The sequence below is a fragment of the Spinacia oleracea genome, chromosome 3 (assembly GCF_020520425.1).
Source record: "Spinacia oleracea cultivar Varoflay chromosome 3, BTI_SOV_V1, whole genome shotgun sequence".
Lineage (NCBI taxonomy): Eukaryota > Viridiplantae > Streptophyta > Magnoliopsida > Caryophyllales > Amaranthaceae > Spinacia > Spinacia oleracea.
In genome coordinates this window covers 145,842,038-145,864,932 of record NC_079489.1, presented here as the reverse complement: position 1 = coordinate 145,864,932, position 22,895 = coordinate 145,842,038, and the positions used below count along the sequence as shown (strand labels likewise).

At 36.9% G+C, this 22,895-nt stretch overlaps 1 protein-coding gene across 1 annotated transcript; it reads left to right on the top strand.

Moving 5' to 3' along the window:
- Positions 1-7,263: 7,263 nt before the first annotated feature.
- LOC110792427 (protein FAR1-RELATED SEQUENCE 5-like) lies at positions 7,264-22,008 on the top strand. The gene is made up of 8 exons (XM_056839767.1): positions 7,264-7,327; positions 8,216-9,320; positions 9,517-10,264; positions 10,383-10,523; positions 10,631-10,696; positions 10,802-10,885; positions 10,967-11,164; positions 21,802-22,008. Exons 1-8 carry the CDS (start codon positions 7,264-7,266, stop codon positions 22,006-22,008), a joined length of 2,613 nt encoding a protein of 870 aa, XP_056695745.1.
- The last annotated feature ends 887 nt before the right edge of the window (positions 22,009-22,895 follow it).

The following is a 22,895-nucleotide window of genomic DNA, read 5'->3' as shown; positions in this document are numbered from 1 at the left end:
CAGTGGGTTCAACTGAACCCTTACTAGCGAAAAAAAAAATCAGGCAGATTTAAAGGGAAAAAAAAAACGGGTTAAGTAATAGTGAAAGCCCAATATGACACAAACATCACTGGCGCTGCAGCGGTTTTTGCTTAAGTTATTAAATCAAAGGTCAGGGGTTCGACTCCCTATACCCTTTTTTCGGCTCTCCTGTTGAATTGTTTTTTTTTTTTTTTTTGGTTTCTAAAGCAGGCAAGCAGCCCACGAGTCCACGACACTCACACTCTCACAGTAACAACCCCCAATTCAAATCTAAAACCCTAACTCTCCTCTCCCCTCCCCTCAGCTCCTCTCCTCTCCTCTCTTATCGGTGGCTCGGGCTTCGGTCGAGGCGGCTGCGCAGCGGAAACCCGGGCAAGGTGGTCTGTGGACTGTGGTCACTGGTCAGCGCCGGCGGCAACTCGGGCAGTCGGCTACTCGGCTTCTCTCGTCTCCCCCCAAAGGTATAAAGTATAAACTAATAAACTCTACTCATTAATAATTAATTTCCTTACTTATGCAAATTAAAATTGTTTGAACAATTCAACAATAAATGAATGCGTGAAATGAATTTATGAATGTTCAATTTCAATGTTCAATTCGTGAATAGATGAATTAAGTTAGGGTTTGAACTTTAAATATTGTGTAATTGTGTTGTAATTGCTAAATTGAAATATATGATTTTGAATTATAGGTTGATTTTGTTGATACAAGATGAAGGGTATAGAACATTTTTGGAAAAATCATATTTCAAAGTCACAAAAATCATCTGCTTGTTCATCCCCAAATTCAAGGCCACTTGACAGTTTAGTAACATTTATTGAGTGACAGTTTAGTAACATTTATTGAATGATAGTTTAGTAACATTTATTGAGAAAGATCTTTTTTTTCTAGTTAAGGATGATGATGTAATAGATCGCTTTCAAAATATGAAAACTCGTCGAGTTCAATTGTAATTTTTTTTAATATTATTGTAAAAGAATATGGGCCCCACGAATTATTAGTTGTAATTTGAATTTTGGATTTTGGATTAATATTTTATTATATGCGTCAGAGGATTTCGAACCCTTAATGAGAAAATCCTGGCACCGCCACTGACTTGTGTTCATAACTGCAGCATTTAAGAATTATTTTTCGCCATAGGGGGGCCATGGGCTACCCGGCTCCTCTTGACTCCGCCCCTACATACAAGACTATATTTTTTTTCTTAGGTTTAAATCATTAAATATTATCAAAACGATTACTCCGATATAAATATTATAAAAGTTAAAGCGTTTCAACTAAATTAAACCGGAAGAGTAGTATACAGTATGACAGAAATCAACGGTAAAACCATAATGGGAAGAAATGAGGTGGATGGGGATGATGAAGTCAAAGAAAGGATAGGCTACAAATTGGGCAGATGCTTTATTTCAAGATTGTTTTTGATGTCTTTTGCTTTGGCTTTAGATAACATCAATTATAAATATGATGTCTAATGATTATTACCCATAAAGTTCCATTAGCTTCACTCATACTGCTTTTCTTCTCTTTTAAGATTGAATTTCTCTTAACCGAGGGATTTTTTTTTCAAGATTCTTCATCGACTCTAGGAAAATAGGAAGAGAGCTTCGTCCAATTAGTGAGTTTGACATGAGACTTTAATATATTTGAGACTTTAATATATATGATAGTCTATGCTTGCAAAAAGCAAAGATAATCGGTTACTTTAGTACTTTGTTTGTTTGAATAAAGCTCCGTTTGATAGAATGTAAAACGTTTGTATGGAAAACGATTTTTCCTCTTTCAATTATTTTACGTTGTTTGGTTGGGTAAGGGGTGGAAAACAATTTTCCATGACTCCCTCAAAGGTGGAAAACCCTTTTCCATTTGAAAGGGAGGGAAACCACTTTTCCTTCTTTCCTCGTTACCTCCCTCTCCTTTCTTCCCCTCAATCTTCACCATCTTCTCTCATTTTCTTTAATGTACCAAACAAAGGAAAACTAGTTTGGAATTGTGTTTTCCATTGAAAAATGTTTTTTGGAAAATTGTTTTACAATGAAACCGTTTTACGCCTTACCAAACGGAGCCTAAGTGGAAATTGAACTAGAGAAGGGAAGAGAATGACTTCTCTTGTCAAATTCGTATATGTAGTCAGATTCAATATGGTCAATTCTGATTTTCAGGGTTGTAATGTCTTTTAGTTCTAAATTTTATACTCGAACTTTTTAAAGTATCTTCACTAGAGATGGCAATGGAGCTGGACCCTGTCCAGATTCGGTGGATCTAGATCCGTTTTACAGGATTTGGATCTTCAAATTTTGGACCCTGCGGATCTGGATCCATTTGTGGCAGATAGGATCTGGATCTCGTTTTTGAGATCCAGATCCGGCCCAGATCCTACCCATTGATATATTTTAAAATAAAATTTTTATTTGTAATAAAAAAATACGGATATTTTATGAAATACCCCCGAGTTTTGTCTTAATTCACCAATTGCCCATCAAGTTCCAATAATTCACCAAATACCCCTCACAACTGACTTAATACCCCAAATACCCCTCCATGACGTCATCATCCTCATATTCAACCAATTACGATCTAATTACTCACTTAATCCCTAATCCCTAATTACCCACCTATTAACCCACCCATTAACCAACCCATTTCTTTTTCTTTTCTCACTCCCCTTCCTTCTTCCATTAACCCACCACCCACCTCAGGGATTTCCATGGCAGCCCCCCTTCTTCACTCTCTCTCCTACTCCATTACCACCACCTTCCTTCTTCCCTGACCTTCCCAGCTCTTTCTCTCTCCCCCCTTCCTTCTTCTATTTACGGCTAATTCACACCCATCAATTGCAATCCCAACATACAAAAAATCGGGTGAAGATTAATAATACCCAAAATCGAGCATTGAAGAAATGGGTGAAGAACATGGATAATTTTGCTGAAAATGAAAGGGGGTTTGTGCGAAAAACAGGTGTTTTTTATTGAGGAAATTGAGTGTGGGATTGATGGAGGAAAGAGAATCCAACTTCGTTCTTGTGGGTTGTTCTCTTCGACTCTTCCGGCGTCGTTTTCGGCTGTTTTTTGTGGTTCTAGGTTTGACGACGACGACGACGGTTGTTCTCTTTGATTCTTCCGGCGTCGATTTTGGTTGTGGTTCTGGGTTCGATGAAGGCGGCGCTTGTTCATAAGGGGGGAAACCAAGGAAATCCTTGAGGTGGGTGGCAACGCTTGTTCTCTTCAATTCTCCCTCCCGACATCAGTTGGTCCCCTCAACAACAACCACCACCACCAAGAAGAGGCTGGTGGTGTTGGTGTTGTCGGAGGAGGAGATCAGGTGATGATGATGAGTGGCGGCAGTGGTGGTAATGTAGGAGGGAGGGCGTACGGGAGGAGGAAAAGGCGAGGGGCTTCAATGGTAAATGGGGGCGAGGTGGTGGCGGCGGTGATGGGGTCGAGGAGGGAGAAATCGAGGGTGATGTGGTGGCAGAAGAAGGGAGAGGAAGAAGGGGTGGTGGCGGAAGAAGTGAGAGGAAGAAGGTGGGTTAATTAGGAAAAATGGGTTAATTAGGAAAAATGGGTAAATGGCTGGGTTAATTAGATGGTAATTGAGTTAATTGAGGATGATGACGTCATGAAGGGGTATTTGGGGTATCAAGTCATTTGTGAGGGGTATTTGGTGAATTATTAGAACTTGATGGGCATTTGGTGAATTAAGGCAAAACTCGGGGATATTTCATGGAATACCCGTAAAAAATATGTATAAAATCATACGAGTTTGATTTTTTTTCATAATTTTGATATTTATTTTCTTTATTCCGTTAGAATATATTTTGCATCAAACGCTGAAAGCTTTTTTTTTTTTTTTTGTAAAAGTAGCATAAAAATATTATTTTTGAAGGAAAAAAAAAGTATATGTGGATCCAGATCCTACCCGCAGATCTGGATCCAAAAATTTTAGATCTTCGGATACGGACCTGAAACTGGTTCCATGTGTGGAAAATGGATCTGGATCTAGTAGGATCCGGTCCAGATCCTACACATTGCCATCTCTAATCTTCACTCAATTACAATTGAGTTTTAGCTGGCTTGGGTCTCAATTAGACCTGATCAAAATGTAGGATTGACCAATCCGCAAATTTTTGGTTGTACCCGGGTACAGTCAGAGTTGGCTGCACCCCCCATCTAAAACGAACATTTACTACTTCATAAATGAACATTTATGTATTTATTTGGAAATAAACATTTACTATTTTGTAAATGAACATTTATTTATTTATTTGGAAATGAACATTTATCTACTCATTCGAATATGAACATTTATCTAATTATTTGGCAATCCTCATTTATTCAACCATTTAGAAATGAACATTTATCTACTGATTGTGAAATGAGTCGTTACTAATTTTTAAATGAACTTAGTTATTGCATTATTTTATTATTACTTTGAACATATATTTACATATATGAGCAAATAAAACATGTCAAATAACATCTTTTACCAAAAAATTGAATATTTTAGACATTGCCTATGTAAGTTTGTATTTGAATTACAAAATATTGGTAGAAAGCATCCACTTATTTTTCTATATCTTCAATCTTGAATCTTGCTTTTGATGTAGTCTCGAGTTCTTATAATTTTGACTGTGTGTATGAAGTGTGATTTGAACACAATATTTGACTTTCACGGTTTCGATATCCTCATCGTTGGAGGCTGAAAATGAAAACAGTAAGTAATTTGATATGATGATACAACTAATTTAAAAATGAACATTTACTGATTTTAAAATGATGAGCATGCAAAGAAAACAAATAGGTTAAAAAGATACAAGGGTTTATAAGATGCTCAGTAATAGAACAAGAAAGAACTAAGAATACAAAAGGTATGAACAAATAAAACAAAAAGTATGAACAAATTCATTATGAACATTAACTATATGATTATCATGAACATATAAATAAACAAGAAAGACCAAACAATTCAACAAAAAAGAACAAACAATATAAAAAAAAACATAAAATTTCAGAAGAAAAGAACAAACAATACAACAATTATGAACAGTTTTATGATGAATTTTAAAAAGCAACATGAAAGAAAAAATAGTACAATAAGAAAGAACAAACAATACAAAAGAAAGAACAAACAATACAAGCGCTTGTAAAACCATAAAAGATCAATGAAGAGTTTAATTTCATTACGAACATTAACCAAATGATTATTATGAACAAACAAATAAAGAATAAAGAACAAATAATTCAACAAAAAAGAACAAACAATATAAAAAAGAACATAAAATTCCAGAAGAAAGAACAAACAATACAACAATTATGAACAATTTTATGATGAATTTAAAAAACAATATGAAAGAACAAACAGTACAACAAGAAAGAACAAATAATACAAGCGCGTCGCTTTTTGGCGGGGGTACAACCAGAGCTGGTTGTACCCGACAGGCCCCGCCATAGGGGGTAGGCAAGGGGTGCGACCGCCTAGGGCCCAAGGCGGAAAGGGGCCCAAAATAATTGTCTATCCAGTAATTTAGTACTAGTAATAAACAACGCATTAAATACACATGTTATTTCCTTGGCTCATTGGTAGAAAGTAGGTTCTAAAGTTTTGATATCTACTAGAGGTCTAGGGTTCGACTCCCCTTACTAACTCTTTTCTTTTCTTTTTAAACTTTGTCAAAAATTTTATTTCTGTGTTTTACGTTGAGTTTATGTACGTAGTATATATTTGACTTTTAGTACTCAGTTCTAATTGATATAACTATATGTGAGCAAAAAAATGCTTATTTGATGGACTATGGGTTTATAAGTTTTAAAATAGATAAGCATTTTAATGAAGACAAAATTAACTGATATATTTATATGCTCAAAAGGAACCTTTATTTTCAAAAAATATCTCTTTACGCATATTAATTATCTTGTAATTAAGTGAGTATTTATTTTATTGAAATATTTCAAGAAATCGACTAGAGCCGGATTTTGAAATTCTAAGATCCTGCAAAGGAGATATAGTAAGTTTTTATTGATTTGAATTTAACAATATAATGGATTTTACAAAAAAAAAAAAGATATTATTTCAGTTAAAGACGTACTCCGTATTATTTTGGAAGGGGCCCAAATCCCTTATTTCGCCTAGGGCCCTCAAAATGCCAGGACCGACCCTGGTACCCGGTTACAACAATTATCCCATCATGTTGGGCTGGGCCATGCCAAATACCGGGCCGAAAGTTTGTGCCCGCAAATTTTTCAAACCATTTTGGATATAACCTAAATTATAACTAAAAATTCAGTTTTGAGCCGCCCAAAACTCTCCCAACAGTATTAAAATTAGGTCGGACCTGAAGCCTAAAAAGCTGCCCAACCCCGTCATTTTTTGGGGCGAGTTGGGCTGCATGCCTGCATATGATCATTTTCTAATCTCAATACAAATTCTTTTGATAGGTTGGATTATGTCAATAACTCAAAATTTTGATAGCTTTTGACTAAAGATCATTGTAGGTCGGGTTGGACTGAACCGTGTTTCATACCGAGCCTACATGTCATGGGCCTGAAGCCCTGAACGGTCCGACTCATGCCAAGCCCACTTGTCACGTCCCAAACATGGTCGTTGCGAAAATTCCAAACTGCAGCGCAAACATGGGCCAAGCCCATGTTCCCTCGTACTGGTCGGGTCGCGCCTTCGTGCCTAAGCCTAGTTTCACTCAATGTAACTTGCTTTGGCTTGTCGGATCGTGCCCTGTTATGCTCTTTCCAAAAAAAAAAGTTTCCCAAACCCAGCCCATGGATCTCCGCTCTAGCCAGGTCGTACTATTTTCTTGTCGTGCCTCAGGCCGGACCGCCCCGACCTGGTGCCATCTTTACTTTTGCTCACCCGTATAAGGCTATATGTTAGGAATCCGTTTAGGAACTCAAAATTGGGCTTGATAGTAAATGAAGAATGTTGGGTTTCCTTTTGTGACTTATTGAGAATACTGCGCAATTTTTTGGCTGCCCTCGGGTACAGCCAAGCTGGCTGTACCCCTAATCAAACGACGTCGTGTGATGCGGGTACAGCCAGCGCTGGCTGTACCCCCCCCAAAAACGACGTCGTTCAGCGTATTTTTATCCCCTTCCTGAGTTTCCTAAGTTAGACAACTCTTTAATTTTTTGTTTCTTCTTCTTCAAGTTGCGATATATCTTGTTCTTAGGGTTTATTTCGATTTTTTCTCTCCTATTTTCTCTCTCCTCTGTTTCCATGGATCTCGCAGTTATGGAAAATTCTGAAGCTCTTTTCGAATCTAATTCTGGAATTTTAAGTACATTGATGTCAGAACGTAAGTTTATATTTTTATTATTTTCATTTATTTGTTTTGATTTCAATGTTTTTGGTTTTGATTGTTTTCGATTTTATATTTTGATTTTGGATAAAATATGTTTAGAATTTTGTTATTTTTCGTGTTTTCGCTGGATATTTCGATTTTGATTTGTTTCTTTGTTTTTGTTTTCTGCAGATTTTCTTATTTTTTTGTAATTGTACGTTATTTTTTGTTCGATTTTTATTCATAATTTTATTTATTATCAATGTATATAATGTTAATGAATTTTTAGCTCAGATCTTATGAACATTATATATTTTGATAAAAATACATATTATGTTATGAATTTTTGAATTGTTCTGTCCCAAAAGAAAATATTGTTCATTGTTTACTTATAACATTCTTAACAAATATATGAATATTCAGTTCAAGGAAATTGAACATTGTCTACAACAATAATGAACATTTTATTGAATGACTTTGAATGTTACGTATATTAGTAATGAACATTGCATTAAAATATATTGAATATTTTTTATTTAGATAATGAACATTGTATTGTATTATATTGAACTTTCTATTAAGAGTTATTGATCATTACCTATGTTACAATGAACATTTAATTCAAGTATTTTATCATTATTTATAATTTATAATGAACATTTTATTTAATGATTTTGAATATTACCTATGTTCGTAATTACCATTTTATTTAAGTACATTGAACAACACCTAATTAAGCAATGGACATTCTATTTTTAACATTACTATTTTAATATTGAATATTTTATTTAAGGATATTGAACATTTCAATTTTCCATTGTTAGTTATTATTGAAATTGATCATTCAATATTTTAACATTGAACAATCACTAGTTTAACATTGAACATTTCTTCCTTTCGCAGTGAATAAGGAAGTAAGTCTTTTTGTTGAAGGGTCAGAATCTATGTTAATGGTGAAGGAAGTTAAAAATGAAGACGAAGCTTATGATTTGTATAATGAATATGCTTTTAGTAAAGGTTTTGGTATTAGGGTTGGGAAAGGTCGGAAGCGTCAAAACAGTGAATTTTATACTATGAAACGGTTCTTGTGTAGCTGCGAAGGGGTTAAAGATGAAAAAAGGAAGAGAACAAGGTCTTATGCTAGATTGGATACGCGTACTGGGTGTACTGCTTTTGTTCAGTTTTCTATTGGTAAAGATGGTGTATGGACGGTTGTGAATCATAATATGATTCATAATCATGCTATGGTTCCTCTAAATAAGAGGCATTTGATAAGATCACAAAGGAAGGTTAGTAAGGAGGCTCTTTACTTTATGTCTACTTTAAAAGCTAGTGGTGTTAAAGTGTCTGATACCTTGAGGGTTTTGAGGAAAGAAGTAGGCGGATCACCTATGGTCGGTTTTACAGCTAGTGATGCTTATAATGCTTTATCACGTGCAAAAGCTAATAAACTTGAAGGTCATGACTGTCATCAGTTAATCAAGTATTTTGCTCAGAGAAATTCCAGTGAAGAAGGTTTTTATTATGACTTTGAGCTTAGTGAAGAAGAGGGACTTTTAAGTTTCTTTTGGCGTGATGGTCGGATGAAGAGAGATTATGATTATTTTGGGGATTTATTGGTTTTTGATACTACTTATAGGACCAATAAATATGATATGATTTGTGCTCCTTTTGTTGGTATGAACCATCATTCTAATAATGTTATGTTTGGAATGGGTTTTGTTATCAATGAAAAAACCGAATCTTTTAATTGGCTTTTTCAAACTTTCCTTACATCCATGGGTGGAAATCCCCCAATAACCATTATGACAGACCAAGCTCCATCCATTGCTGCTGGGATAAGGAATGTTTTTCCAGATGCTAGACATAGATTATGTACGTGGCATATTGGGGAGAATTCAAAGAAGCATATTGGGCAGTATAGAGCTTTAGATGGTTTTTCTGACATATTCAATTATCTTCTGAAGTATTGTGAAACTGCTGCTGAGTTTGAATATCATTGGCCAAGGTAATTAATTTGGATTACTTATTTACTTTTAATTAATAAATAATATGTACTTTTAACCTTATGAACATCTACTTACAAACAAATGAACATTTAGGAATTTCATGTTATTACTAAGTTATATGCTTTCTGACTTTGATCAAATAGGTATATTCCGATGAACAAATTTGATTTTTATATTGAACATTTTGTTTTTCAGAATGTTGACTCACTATAAATGCGTTGAAAATCCATGGTTGAAGAATTTATATACAATTAGAGAGATGTGGTGTCCTGCTTATTCTAAGAATTATTGGTCTGGTGGTGTGTTATCATCACAGCGATGTGAAACTACCAACAAGTCAGTTTCCCATCGACTTGATAAGACACAAGGGTTATGTGATTTTTATCATGTTTTTTTGGATGTTATTTCTGATTGGAGGAGCAAAGAGAATGGTCATGACTACAGAAATTGGAAAGGTAGACCAGAAGTTGCAGCTGCAAATTGCGGAATTCTTCTTCATGCGAGAAAGATTTACACTATAGAAGCATATGTTTTGTTTGAAGAACAATTTCTTAAAGGGATGGCATGTTCTCAAGAAGAAATACGTGGAAACACAGCTATAGAGAAAAGTTATTATGTGTGGAGGCCTAAAAAAGACTTGATTAAACATGAAGTTCGGTTTAACCAAGAGACTTTTGCAGTGGATTGTACTTGTCAGTACTTTACTGAAATGGGTTTTTTATGTTCTCATGCGCTTCGTGTTTATCATGTGCATTGTGTCCCAGAGATTCCCAATCTTTATATATTGAAGAGGTGGACAAAAGCGGCTATGTGCAGTCATTTGGTTGAAGATGATGGTGAAAAGTCTAATATAGTTGCGGCTTCTGTTTGGAGGGCACAGACCCTTAGGAATTTTGTTAAGCTTGTTATGTCTGGTCAAGATTCTCTTCAAGCTAGGGCTGAGGTTGATTCTGCCTTTGGTCTTTTAAAAGAAAAAGTGGAGAGTATTAGGGGTACTATTGATTTTTCTGATCCTAAAGAGGGTGAAGATATCTTTGTGCCGTTAGTAAAAAAACCCACAGAATTTAAGGAAAAAAGGTGAGAGGAATGACAGATTGAAGGGTACAGTTGAGAAAATCTACAATAAAGCTAAAGGGAATTGGAGGAGGAGGAAAGCAAAATTTACAGATGCAACAAGGTTTAAGGCTCAATCTGCAGTCATGGTAAATATTTATTAATATTGAACATATATGTTTTAAAAACTGATCATTTGCTTATAACTAATTGAACATTTTTGTTTTTTTTTTTTTTTTTTGCTTGGTTTTTGCAGGAGTTGGATGAAGTTGGTGCTCCTGTGATTTTTTCTAATTCTCTTAATGACTCATCTGATCTAGTTGTACTAGATCCATCACTATTTCAGGGTTTTTTTCTTGCGAAGTTTGAACATTTAGTTATAAATATAGTAACATTTACTTGATAAATGATCACTATATTATTTCAGGTTGATGCTTCTTTTCCGAAGCCACCTCCAAAATATTTTAGAAGAGGTGCTGCTGTTGATAAAAATGTAGAATCATCGGACAAGGTAGATATTAATATTTAATTCTTTAAAGTGAATATTTAAATTTCTGTTTTTGAATGTCTTTACATTTTGTGTCAATTTTAGGAAAACAATTCAACAAATGAAACATCAAATGATTCATATGTTCATGGAAGTACTAAAACCGATGCATGTACAAAAGTTAAAGCACCATTGGCTACTAAAGCACCATCGGCTACTAAAGCACCATCGGCTACTAAAGCAACATCGGCTACTAAAGCACCATCGGTTAATAAAGCACCATCGGCTACTAAAGCACCATCGGTTAATAAAGCACCATTGGCTAACATCAGCCACTAAAGCAAAAAAGGATCAGCAGAGATTTGAGTATAATATCAAGAGTGCATTTGACTTGGGACTTTCACCAACACCGATGCTTACTAAAGTTTCATCTGTTACTAAAGCTCCATCTTGTACTGAAGCTAAAGTTCAAGGTGTTAGGTTATGATACATATGACATTTACATAAATCATGCGGAAACAACCATTAACCCAGGAAACATATTATTTACACATAATCATTTAGCATAGTTTAGATGCATACTCTTTGTTGCGTGCCTTCCCTAGCTGCGCCCGAACCGAACAAGAACAAGTCTTTTAGGACTCCAAGTGTCGTCCCTCCGTAGAAAGTCCACAGCACGTCCGGATCCGCCTTAAGATTGACCAACTAGAATCGCCCTTAAGGTACTCAGAAAATTCGGCACTTTTGGGGCAAGATGGGTGTTTGAATTTTCTCTCAAAAAACTCACTTTTGAATACTTTGAAACTTGTATATAAATTATGACCCCTAGGCCTTTATTTATAGAGTTATGGAAAAGGAATCGTAATCCTAGTAGGATGCGAATTAATTGGAATTAGAATTCTACATGAATTCTACTTAATCAATTTATCCAATAGGAATAGACATTTAATCATACACTGACTCTTGCAGATTCAGGAATCTCGCATGAGCTCAAACTCACACACACACGGCAGCCACAAGGGCTGCCCACGCATGCGAGCAGCAGCCCACGCAGCGCGGCCCACGCATGCGCGGCCTTGTGCGCGCTGGGCTGTGGCGTGCGTGCTTGCTGGGCGATGGCCTGGCTTCGTGCTGGGCCTTCGTCCGGCAGGCCTCGTCCGATGCTAATTCGTACGATACGCTTCCGATTAAATTTCCATTTCCGGAATCTATTTCCGATACGAACAATATTTAATATTTCCGATTCCGGAATTAATTTCCGTTTCGAACAAATATTTAATATTTCCGTTTCCGGAATTATTTTCCGATTCCGGTAATATTTCCGATTCTGACAATATTTCCGTTTCCGGCAATATTTCCGATTCTGGTAATATTTCCATTTCCAACAATATTTTCCGATACGTACCATGTTTCCGTTTCCGGCAACATCTACGACTTGGATAATATTCATATTTCCGATACGATCCATATTTCCGTTTCCGGCAATATCATCGTTTCCGGAGTATTCATTTCTTGCCTGTGACGATCTTAGCTCCCACTGAAACCAAGATCCGTCGGTTCCGAATATTCATAGATGGAGTATTTAATGCCATTAAATACTTGATCCGTTTACGTACTATTTGTGTGACCCTACGGGTTCAGTCAAGAGTAAGCTGTGGATTAATATCATTAATTCCACTTGAACTGAAGCGGCCTCTAGCTAGGCATTCAGCTCACTTGATCTCACTGAATTATTAACTTGTTAATTAATACTGAACCGCATTTATTAGACTTAACATAGAATGCATACTTGGACCAAGGGCATTATTTCCTTCAGTCTCCCACTTGTCCTTAGGGACAAGTGTGCATTTCCTAATTCCTTTGTCGCTCGATGCTTGCTCTTGAACATAAGGTAAGAGTTGTCATCCTTATTATGTCCAGAGGTGTTCCTCGGTTTCAGAGTTCAACTGATCAAATAAACAGATAATCATAGCCTATGATTCATCCGAGCACGGCCATGCATTTCACAGTTTCTAGCTCTCCGAGTGGCCTTGTACAACTTTTAAGCATCTCATCCCGATTTATGGGAGGACAATCCCAATCTTGCGATCTTGAGATTAGACTTCGTTTGATAGGTGATTACCTGAGCGTTGCCTTTATAGCCTCCTTTTACGGTGCGACGGTTGGTCAACGTCAAAGCAACCAGTTCTCAAACAAGTAATCTCAAATCACTCAGGTATTGAGGATTTAGTGTCTAATAATTTAATGAAATTTACTTATGACAGACTTTCATCTCTTACAGTAAAGTTTCATAGGTCTTGTCCGATACTAGTCTTCCCAAAGTAAGTATCTATGCAAATGATTATAACATTGCCATGTCCACATAGTTCAAGAAACAGAACTACTAGTCATCTTGCATTCTAATCGTCTAACGTTTTCTATGCGTCCAATTTTATAGAAAACTCCGACTAGGGACCATTTTCAACCTTTGACATTCAAGTTCACTTGATAGACATTTCTTAGTCACAGGACTGGTCCTGACAGTCTATCTTGAATATATCGTCAAGTTGAAGGGACTCATCATTTAATAAACCACAAATTAAATGGAAAAATGAATTCCTTTCATTTATTGTGAATGATTAACCAATAATGTTTTACAAAGATTTAAACTCTAAAACTTTAAAACATTAAACAGAGACATCAAAGCCATTCTCCAATATGCTTGATTCCCATAGCTGCAGTGTGCGAGTTGTGCTTCGCTTGCGGCAGAGGTTTAGTTAATGGATCTGATATGTTGTCATCAGTTCCAATTTTGCTTATCTCGACTTCTTTTCTTTCAACGAACTCTCGTAGAAGGTGAAATCTACGAAGTACATGCTTGACTCTCTGGTGGTGTCTAGGCTCTTTTGCCTGTGCAATAGCTCCGTTATTATCACAATACAGGGCTATTGGTCCTTTAATGGAGGGGACTACACCAAGTTCTCCTATGAACTTCCTTAGCCATATAGCTTCCTTTGCTGCTTCATGTGCAGCAATGTACTCCGCTTCAGTTGTAGAATCCGCAATGGTGCTTTGCTTAGCACTTTTCCAGCTTACTGCTCCTCCGTTGAGGCAGAAGACAAACCCAGACTGTGATCTGAAATCATCTTTGTCGGTTTGGAAACTTGCGTCCGTATAGCCTTTAACAATTAATTCATCATCTCCACCATAGACCAGGAAGTCATCTTTGTGCCTTTTCAGGTACTTCAGAATATTCTTGGCAGCAGTCCAATGCGCCTCTCCTGGGTCTGACTGGTATCTGCTCGTAGCACTGAGTGCGTACGCAACATCCGGGCGTGTACATATCATAGCATACATTTATTGAACCAATCAATGATGCATATGGAATCCCATTCATTCGTCTACGCTCATCAAGTGTTTTTGGGCACTGAGTCTTGCTTAGAGTCATTCCATGAGACATGGGTAGGTAGCCTCGCTTGGAGTCCGCCATCTTGAACCTATCAAGCACCTTATTGATATAAGTGCTTTGACTAAGTCCAATCATCTTTTTAGATCTATCTCTGTAAATCTTGATGCCCAATATGTACTGTGCTTCTCCTAGATCCTTCATCGAAAAACATTTCCCAAGCCAAATCTTGACAGAGTTCAACATAGGAATGTCATTTCCGATAAGCAATATGTCGTCGACATATAATACTAGGAAAGCAATTTTGCTCCCACTGACCTTCTTGTATACACAAGATTCGTCCGCGTTCTTGATGAAACCAAAGTCACTGACTGCTTCATCAAAACGTATATTCCAGCTCCTGGATGCCTGCTTCAATCCGTAGATTGACTTCTTTAGCTTGCATACCTTTTTAGCATTCTTTGGATCCTCAAAACCTTCAGGCTGTGTCATAAACACAGTTTCTGTTAAAACGCCGTTTAAGAAAGCAGTTTTGACATCCATCTGCCATATTTCGTAATCGTAATATGCAGCGATTGCTAATATTATTCGAATAGACTTTAGCATTGCAACTGGTGAAAAGGTTTCATCGTAATCCACACCGTGGACTTGCTTGTAACCTTTCGCAACCAATCTAGCTTTGAAAACTTCAAGTTTCCCATCCTTGTCCTTTTTCAGTTTGAAAACCCATTTGCTTCCAATGGCTTGGTAGCCATCTGGCAAATCGACCAAATCCCATACTTGGTTTTCAGACATGGAGTCTAATTCAGATTGCATGGCTTCTTGCCACTGCTTGGAGCTAGGGCTCGTCATAGCTTGCTTGTAAGTCGCAGGTTCATCACTTTCAAGTAATAGAACGTCATAGCTCTCGTTCGTCAAAATACCTAAGTACCTTTCCGGTTGAGATCTATATCTTTGCGATCTACGCGGGGTAACATTTCTAGATTGACCATGATTCTCACCAGATTCTTCTAAAGATCTCTGAGTTTCATCCTGAATGTCATCTTGAGCATTCTCTAGAGTTTGTTGTTCGACTCGAATTTCTTCGAGGTCTACTTTTCTCCCACTTGTCATTTTGGAAATGTGATCTTTCTCCAAAAAGACACCATCTCGAGCAACAAACACTTTGTTCTCAGATGTATTGTAGAAGTAATACCCCTTTGTTTCCTTTGGATAGCCCACAAGGATACATTTGTCAGATTTTGGATGAAGTTTGTCTGAAATTAATCGTTTGACGTATACTTCACATCCCCAAATCTTAAGAAAAGACACATTTGGAGGCTTTCCAAACCATAATTCGTATGGAGTCTTTTCGACAGTTTAGACGGAGCTCTATTTATAGTGAGTGCAGCTGTATTTAGTGCATGTCCCCAAAATTCTAATGGAAGTTCGGCCTGACCCATCATTGACCTGACCATGTCTAGCAAGGTTCTGTTCCTCCGTTCTGACACACCGTTCCATTGTGGTGTTCCAGGAGGAGTCAATTCTGATAGAATTCCACATTCTTTCAGATGGTCATCAAATTCATAGCTCAGATATTCACCGCCTCTATCAGACCGCAGTGCCTTGATCTTCTTGCCTAATTGATTCTCTACTTCACTCTGGAATTCCTTGAATTTGTCAAAGGATTCAGACTTATGCTTCATTAGGTAGACATAACCATACCTACTGAAGTCATCAGTGAAAGTGATAAAGTAGCTGAAACCACCTCTAGCATTTGTACTCATTGGTCCACATACATCTGTATGGATTAAACCCAATAGTTCATTTGCTCTTTCTCCAACTTTAGAGAAAGGTTGCTTTGTCATTTTGCCAAGTAAACATGATTCGCATTTACCATAATCCTCTAAGTCAAATGGTTCTAGAATTCCTTCCCTTTGAAGTCTTTCTAAGCGTTTCAAGTTTATATGGCCTAATCGACAATGCCACAGATAGGTGAGATCTGAATCATCCTTTTTGGCCTTTTTGGTATTTATGTTATATACTTGTTTGTCGTGATCTAATAGATAAAGTCCATTGACTAATCTAGCAGATCCATAAAACATCTCTTTAAAATAAAACGAACAACTATTGTCTTTTATTATAAAGGAAAATCCCTTAGCATCTAAGCAAGAAACTGAAATGATGTTTTTAGTAAGACTTGGAACATGGAAACATTCTTCCAGTTCCAAAACTAGCCCGGAGGGCAACGACAAATAGTAAGTTCCTACGGCTAATGCAGCAATCCGTGCTCCATTTCCCACTCGTAGGTCGACTTCTCCCTTGCTTAACTTTCTACTTCTTCTTAGTCCCTGTGGATTGGAACATAAGTGTGAGCCACAACCTGTATCTAATACCCAAGAAGTTGAATTAGCAAGTATACAGTCTATAACGAAAATACCTGAAGATGGAACGACTGTTCCGTTCTTCTGATCTTCCTTTAGCTTTGGACATTCTCTTTTGTAATGGCCTATTCCATCACAATAAAGACAGCTTGATGTGGACTTGTCCTGCTTTGATTTAGCATTGCCCTTGGACTTTCCACCTTTCTTGAATGGTCTCTTTCTAGCCTTGAGTAAATCCTTGGCTTCACAGTCCAGTACTATTTCAGCCTTTCTGACAAGGTGAATAAATTCTGCAACTGTTTCTTCTCTTGGTTCACTTAGGTATTGTTGCTTGAAGCGACCAAACCCACTGTGTAGTGAATTGAGCAAGACAGAGACTGCCATCCTTTCGCTTATTGGTGTTCCTAGTAGACTTAGGCGATCAAAATATGAACACATAAGATCCACATGGAACCTCAGTGGGACGCCTACCCTCTGTTTAGTGCGAAGGAGCTGAACATGTGTTTCTTGGACCTCCATCCTATAACACCTGTTGGGAGAACTAACCTTTAGTCCAGACATTGATTCAATCAACTCATGGACGTTCAGGTCCCTGTCCTCCGTACTTCCACGACAGATATCCCTCAGATTCTTGATGAGCGTAAAAGGTTCATAGGCTACAAACCTTCTAGCCCAATCATCAGGGATATTGTTCAGCATGAGACTCATAACCTTTTTGAGATCCGCATCCCAGGCGTAAAATCTCTCAGGGGTCATGTCTCTGGCATAGTAGCTTGGCATGGGATGTGATAGTACATACTCAAGTCCATTGAGTTTGACTATTTCAACTAGCTTAGCTTCCCATTCAAGAAAATTTGTCAGGTTCAGCTTGACCATAAGCTCAGAACCCATGATGATGTTTTGATTGTTGTTTGCCATATTAAAACTACAATTGAAAAGAATAAACAAATAAATAACCATTCACAGTTTCTCTTAATAAACTTAAATTCTAGCATACATGCATAATTCAATGTTTATTAAGCATTTTATTCAAGTTATGTGTTCCGGCAGGTGTGAATAAAATGATTCCAAGATCCTAAAATCATTGAAGAACTAAGCACAGTTTGTCGACTTAATCCTAGAACATCTTAGGTAAGCAAAAGCCTTTTGCTAATAGTCTAGAAACTATTCTTGGTTGATAGGTACGTCTAAGAACTTATTAGGTAAACCTATCGAATTTGCCACGACATAAAAGGACTCCTTACTTATATCGTTGAGTTTCACCAAAACTAACATGTACTCACAATTATTTGTGTACCTTGCCCCTTTAGGACCAATAAGTAACACCTCGCTGAGCGAAAACTATTACTAGATTGATGTAAAGGATATCCAAGCAAGTGTATATTTTGGCATGGCACCTTTTAACTCAATTTTTAAGTTTGGAACTTAAGGCTCTTACTATGTTGGTTAGATTTTAAGTGAACTAAAATCCTTAATCATGCAACATAATCAAGCTTTTGATCTCATGCATTTTAAGACATATTTAAAGCAATAAATAACTTAAAACATGCATAAGATATTTGTGATCTAGTATGGCCCGACTTCATCTTGAAGCTTTGACTTCAAAGTCCGTCTTGAAAATCTCCGTGGGAGGCACCATTTTCTTCAAATAGGATAAGTTATAACTAATTACAACTATTTGATGGTACGCAGACCATATTTGAATTGAAAAATAACTTTGGTGCTTTAGACCAATTACATTCAAATTAATGGTACGCAGACCATATTTTCTATCCTATTTGGGCCATACTAGTCACTTCATAACCTGCAAAACAGTACATATACAATATATACCATTCACCCATTCATTATCATGAATGGCCCACATAGCTGGTTAGTAAAACACATTATGCATCACGTAAACATTTGCAGCAATTAATCAAGGTCACCAATAATCTACCAATTATTCAGTCCTTATTAATTCTAATCGAGTTGTTTTAACCTTAAGGATTTGTAGACCTAATCAAGAGTTTATGACTAAAAGCACTCCCACTCAAACCAATAAATTCATATGCTTTACTAATTTTAAACATAAAATTGTATTTCTAGTCTAACCGGAAACATACAAATTTAATTAAAATTTAAAGCTCATATAAATTTATAATTGAATCCAAAAATTTAATTTTAATTTCAGTCACATTTAAATTAATTTATGATTTTAATTTTAGTAAAATAATTAGAATAAATGCCATTTATTATAATTATAATATTCAAAATTAAAATCCAAGAAATTAATTCAAATTATTAATTTTAAAATCAATTAAAATTACGTGAACTGAAATTTTCAAATTAAACATTCAAAAACGATCTAATCGAAACGCAAACATCCTACGCGTTGCACGCCCATGGGCTGTACGCACACAGCCATTGCTGGCCATGTGCGCGCAGCCCATGCGCTCGTTGCATAGCTGCTGCTGTCCCATACGCAAGCCTCCGCACAGCGCCCACCGCACGCGAGCTATCGCTCGCAGCGCGCGCGCGTTACCGCGCTCGCTGGTGCGCGAGATCGCTCGCTGGTGCGCGCGAGCCATCGCTCGCTGGGGCGCTGCATCGCTCGCTGGTGCGCGCGAGCCATCACTCGCTGGCGCGCGAGATCGCTCGCTGCGCGCGCGCGAGCCATCGCTCGCTGGTGCGCGACATCGCTCGCTGGGCGGGCGACGTCGCGCGCTGTGCGCGCGAGTGATGCTGTGCGCAGCGCTCGTGGCACGCGAGCTTGCGCTCGCTGCGCACGAGGTTGCGCGCTGTTGTGCGAGGCAGCGCGCGCTGTGGCGCAGCTCGCTTGCTGCCCACACGCGACTGCCTTGGCTCGCCCCTCGCCCATGCCCATCCGTTCATTGCTCGTGGCACACGACACAAGGCAGGGCTGCTGCCTTGCGCTCGTGCACTACGCCCTTGCTCATTGCATTCGTGCCGCACGGGCGACGAGCTCCCTTGCTCGTCGTCGCATGCCCGCATTATACAACACCCCTTAAGGGTAACACGAAGCGTCCATTGCTTCGTGCGTGCAAGTTATTTGAACGAATCGCATAAAAAATTTAAAATTTATATTTAAAATTAATGACAAATTAATAAATAATATTAATTTCATAATTTTAGGGCGAAAAATCGAAAATTTATTATCCAATTGATTTCCGATTGATATGGATTCAAGTCTAGGTCATAAAAATTTAAAATTTATCGTAAATTTACAATTTTTATGGTGGTTTTTAATCATAGGTTTCTAATTAAATTACAATTAATTATGAAAATCAAATTAATTCTAAATTATTCTAATTTTCAACAAATTAATCATAATTACAAATTAGATTGCATAATTAACAAGACTAGGCATTCAAACTTGTTAAACATATGCAGTAGGTCAATCAAAAATTCAAGATTTATCAACAAGAATCGCAAATATTTAATTTAACATCTTAAATTTACGAAATTTTGCATCCGAAAAACTAAAACCTTCGAAAAGTCATAGTTAGGCTTCGAATTTGAGAATTCTGGGTTCGGCAGAAAAATACTATTTTTGTCAAAATTTTAGAATGCCTTTTACATGCGGAATTGACACAAAAATCACTCAATTCGTATGAGTAATGAAGAAACTGCCGAAAAACTGCGTACATATAATTAAATAAACGCAATTTGCAATTAATTAACAATTACGAAAATTAATCACCCCTTTTAATTCTTGCAAATTTGTAATATTTAACCATGTTCATGCAATTTAGATTATGAAAATAATAAGGGGCTCGTGATACCACTGTTAGGTTATGATACATATGACATTTACATAAATCATGCGGAAACAACCATTAACCCAGGAAACATATTATTTACACATAATCATTTAGCATAGTTTAGATGCATACTCTTTGTTGCGTGCCTTCCCTAGCTGCGCCCGAACCGAACAAGAACAAGTCTTTTAGGACTCCAAGTGTCGTCCCTCCGTAGAAAGTCCACAGCACGTCCGGATCCGCCTTAAGATTGACCAACTAGAATCGCCCTTAAGGTACTCAGAAAATTCGGCACTTTTGGGGCAAGATGGGTGTTTGAATTTTCTCTCAAAAAACTCACTTTTGAATACTTTGAAACTTGTATATAAATTATGACCCCTAGGCCTTTATTTATAGAGTTATGGAAAAGGAATCGTAATCCTAGTAGGATGCGAATTAATTGGAATTAGAATTCTACATGAATTCTACTTAATCAATTTATCCAATAGGAATAGACATTTAATCATACACTGACTCTTGCAGATTCAGGAATCTCGCATGAGCTCAAACTCACACACACACGGCAGCCACAAGGGCTGCCCACGCATGCGAGCAGCAGCCCACGCAGCGCGGCCCACGCATGCGCGGCCTTGTGCGCGCTGGGCTGTGGCGTGCGTGCTTGCTGGGCGATGGCCTGGCTTCGTGCTGGGCCTTCGTCCGGCAGGCCTCGTCCGATGCTAATTCGTACGATACGCTTCCGATTAAATTTCCATTTCCGGAATCTATTTCCGATACGAACAATATTTAATATTTCCGATTCCGGAATTAATTTCCGTTTCGAACAAATATTTAATATTTCCGTTTCCGGAATTATTTTCCGATTCCGGTAATATTTCCGATTCTGACAATATTTCCGTTTCCGGCAATATTTCCGATTCTGGTAATATTTCCATTTCCAACAATATTTTCCGATACGTACCATGTTTCCGTTTCCGGCAACATCTACGACTTGGATAATATTCATATTTCCGATACGATCCATATTTCCGTTTCCGGCAATATCATCGTTTCCGGAGTATTCATTTCTTGCCTGTGACGATCTTAGCTCCCACTGAAACCAAGATCCGTCGGTTCCGAATATTCATAGATGGAGTATTTAATGCCATTAAATACTTGATCCGTTTACGTACTATTTGTGTGACCCTACGGGTTCAGTCAAGAGTAAGCTGTGGATTAATATCATTAATTCCACTTGAACTGAAGCGGCCTCTAGCTAGGCATTCAGCTCACTTGATCTCACTGAATTATTAACTTGTTAATTAATACTGAACCGCATTTATTAGACTTAACATAGAATGCATACTTGGACCAAGGGCATTATTTCCTTCACAAGGACCTATTCATGCTTCAGAAATTATTCAAGTAGTACCTACAGTTCACGGATCTATTCAGGCTGAAAAAATTACTCAAGTTGGATCTAAGGTTCAAGGACCTCAAGTTTCATTGGTTACTAAACCTCCGTTGGGTACTAAAGGATCTCATCAATCTGCTAATGATCAAGCTTATTTGAAATTTAAGTATGATGCTTTCTTAGCTCTTTTTGATGAATCAATGGCTGCTGAAGAAGCCATTAAAAGTCAAGGATTTAGTAACTGTTGATTATTGAGTTGAACATTTAGTTTTAATAGAATGAACATTGAGTTCAAACATTTTGAACATATAGCTTTAATAGAATGAACATTGAGTTCAAGTAGTACGTGCTCTTTTTCTGTTTGATCATTTAGTTTTAATAGAATGAACATTGAGGTCAAACATTTTGAACATCACCTTTTTCATAATATTTTATGTTTGAATTTTTTTTTTTTTAAGGCATCCTTCTGAAGTTTATGAACATTTTAGTCAAATATATTCAACATTATCTACTTTTGTTCACTTGATTTTGAACAATACGTATTTGTCAATGTGTTTTCTTTAAAGGTTTTGAACAATACGTATTTCAAAGTGAATATTCTATATGAAAATTTTGAGCATTAAGTATTTTAATAATGAACATTTTATTGAAATACAATAAATATCAGTAATTTAATAATTGAACGTTGTATGAATCATATTGATTATTACCTATTTTTACAATGAACATTGTTTAACGATATTAATCATTATATGTAACTTTCATAAATCAAGCAGTTAAAAAACATTTATTTTGTATGCATTATTGATTTGGAGTATTTGTTTGTGCATTGGATTTTCTACAGCAAAGGAAACTGAATATTAAACATAAAAGAAATGAACACCAAGTTATATGTTTTTGAACAAACCACCAAAATACCAAAATATTGTCTTTACATTGTACTAAAAATCTATCTATTGTTTGTTAACCTTGAAATACTATCTGCTTAATTTTTCATTAACTCCTCCATGCTTCATTTATGTTTGACTCATGCATTTCATTTTGCTTTGAAAGCATTAGGAGACCACAGAAAGTGACACGAAGCTTCCTTATTTGATTTGTCTGTATATCAAAATAAAAATAAAAAAATAAAAAA

Coding starts and splice junctions, on each gene's coding strand:
- LOC110792427 (XM_056839767.1), top strand. CDS start 7,264: ATGGAAAATTCTGAAGCTCTTTTCGAATCTAATTCTGGAATTTTAAGT. Junction 10,524..10,630: donor AGGCTCAATCTGCAGTCATG/GTAAATATTTAT, acceptor TGGTTTTTGCAG/GAGTTGGATGAAGTTGGTGC. Junction 10,886..10,966: donor ATGTAGAATCATCGGACAAG/GTAGATATTAAT, acceptor TGTCAATTTTAG/GAAAACAATTCAACAAATGA.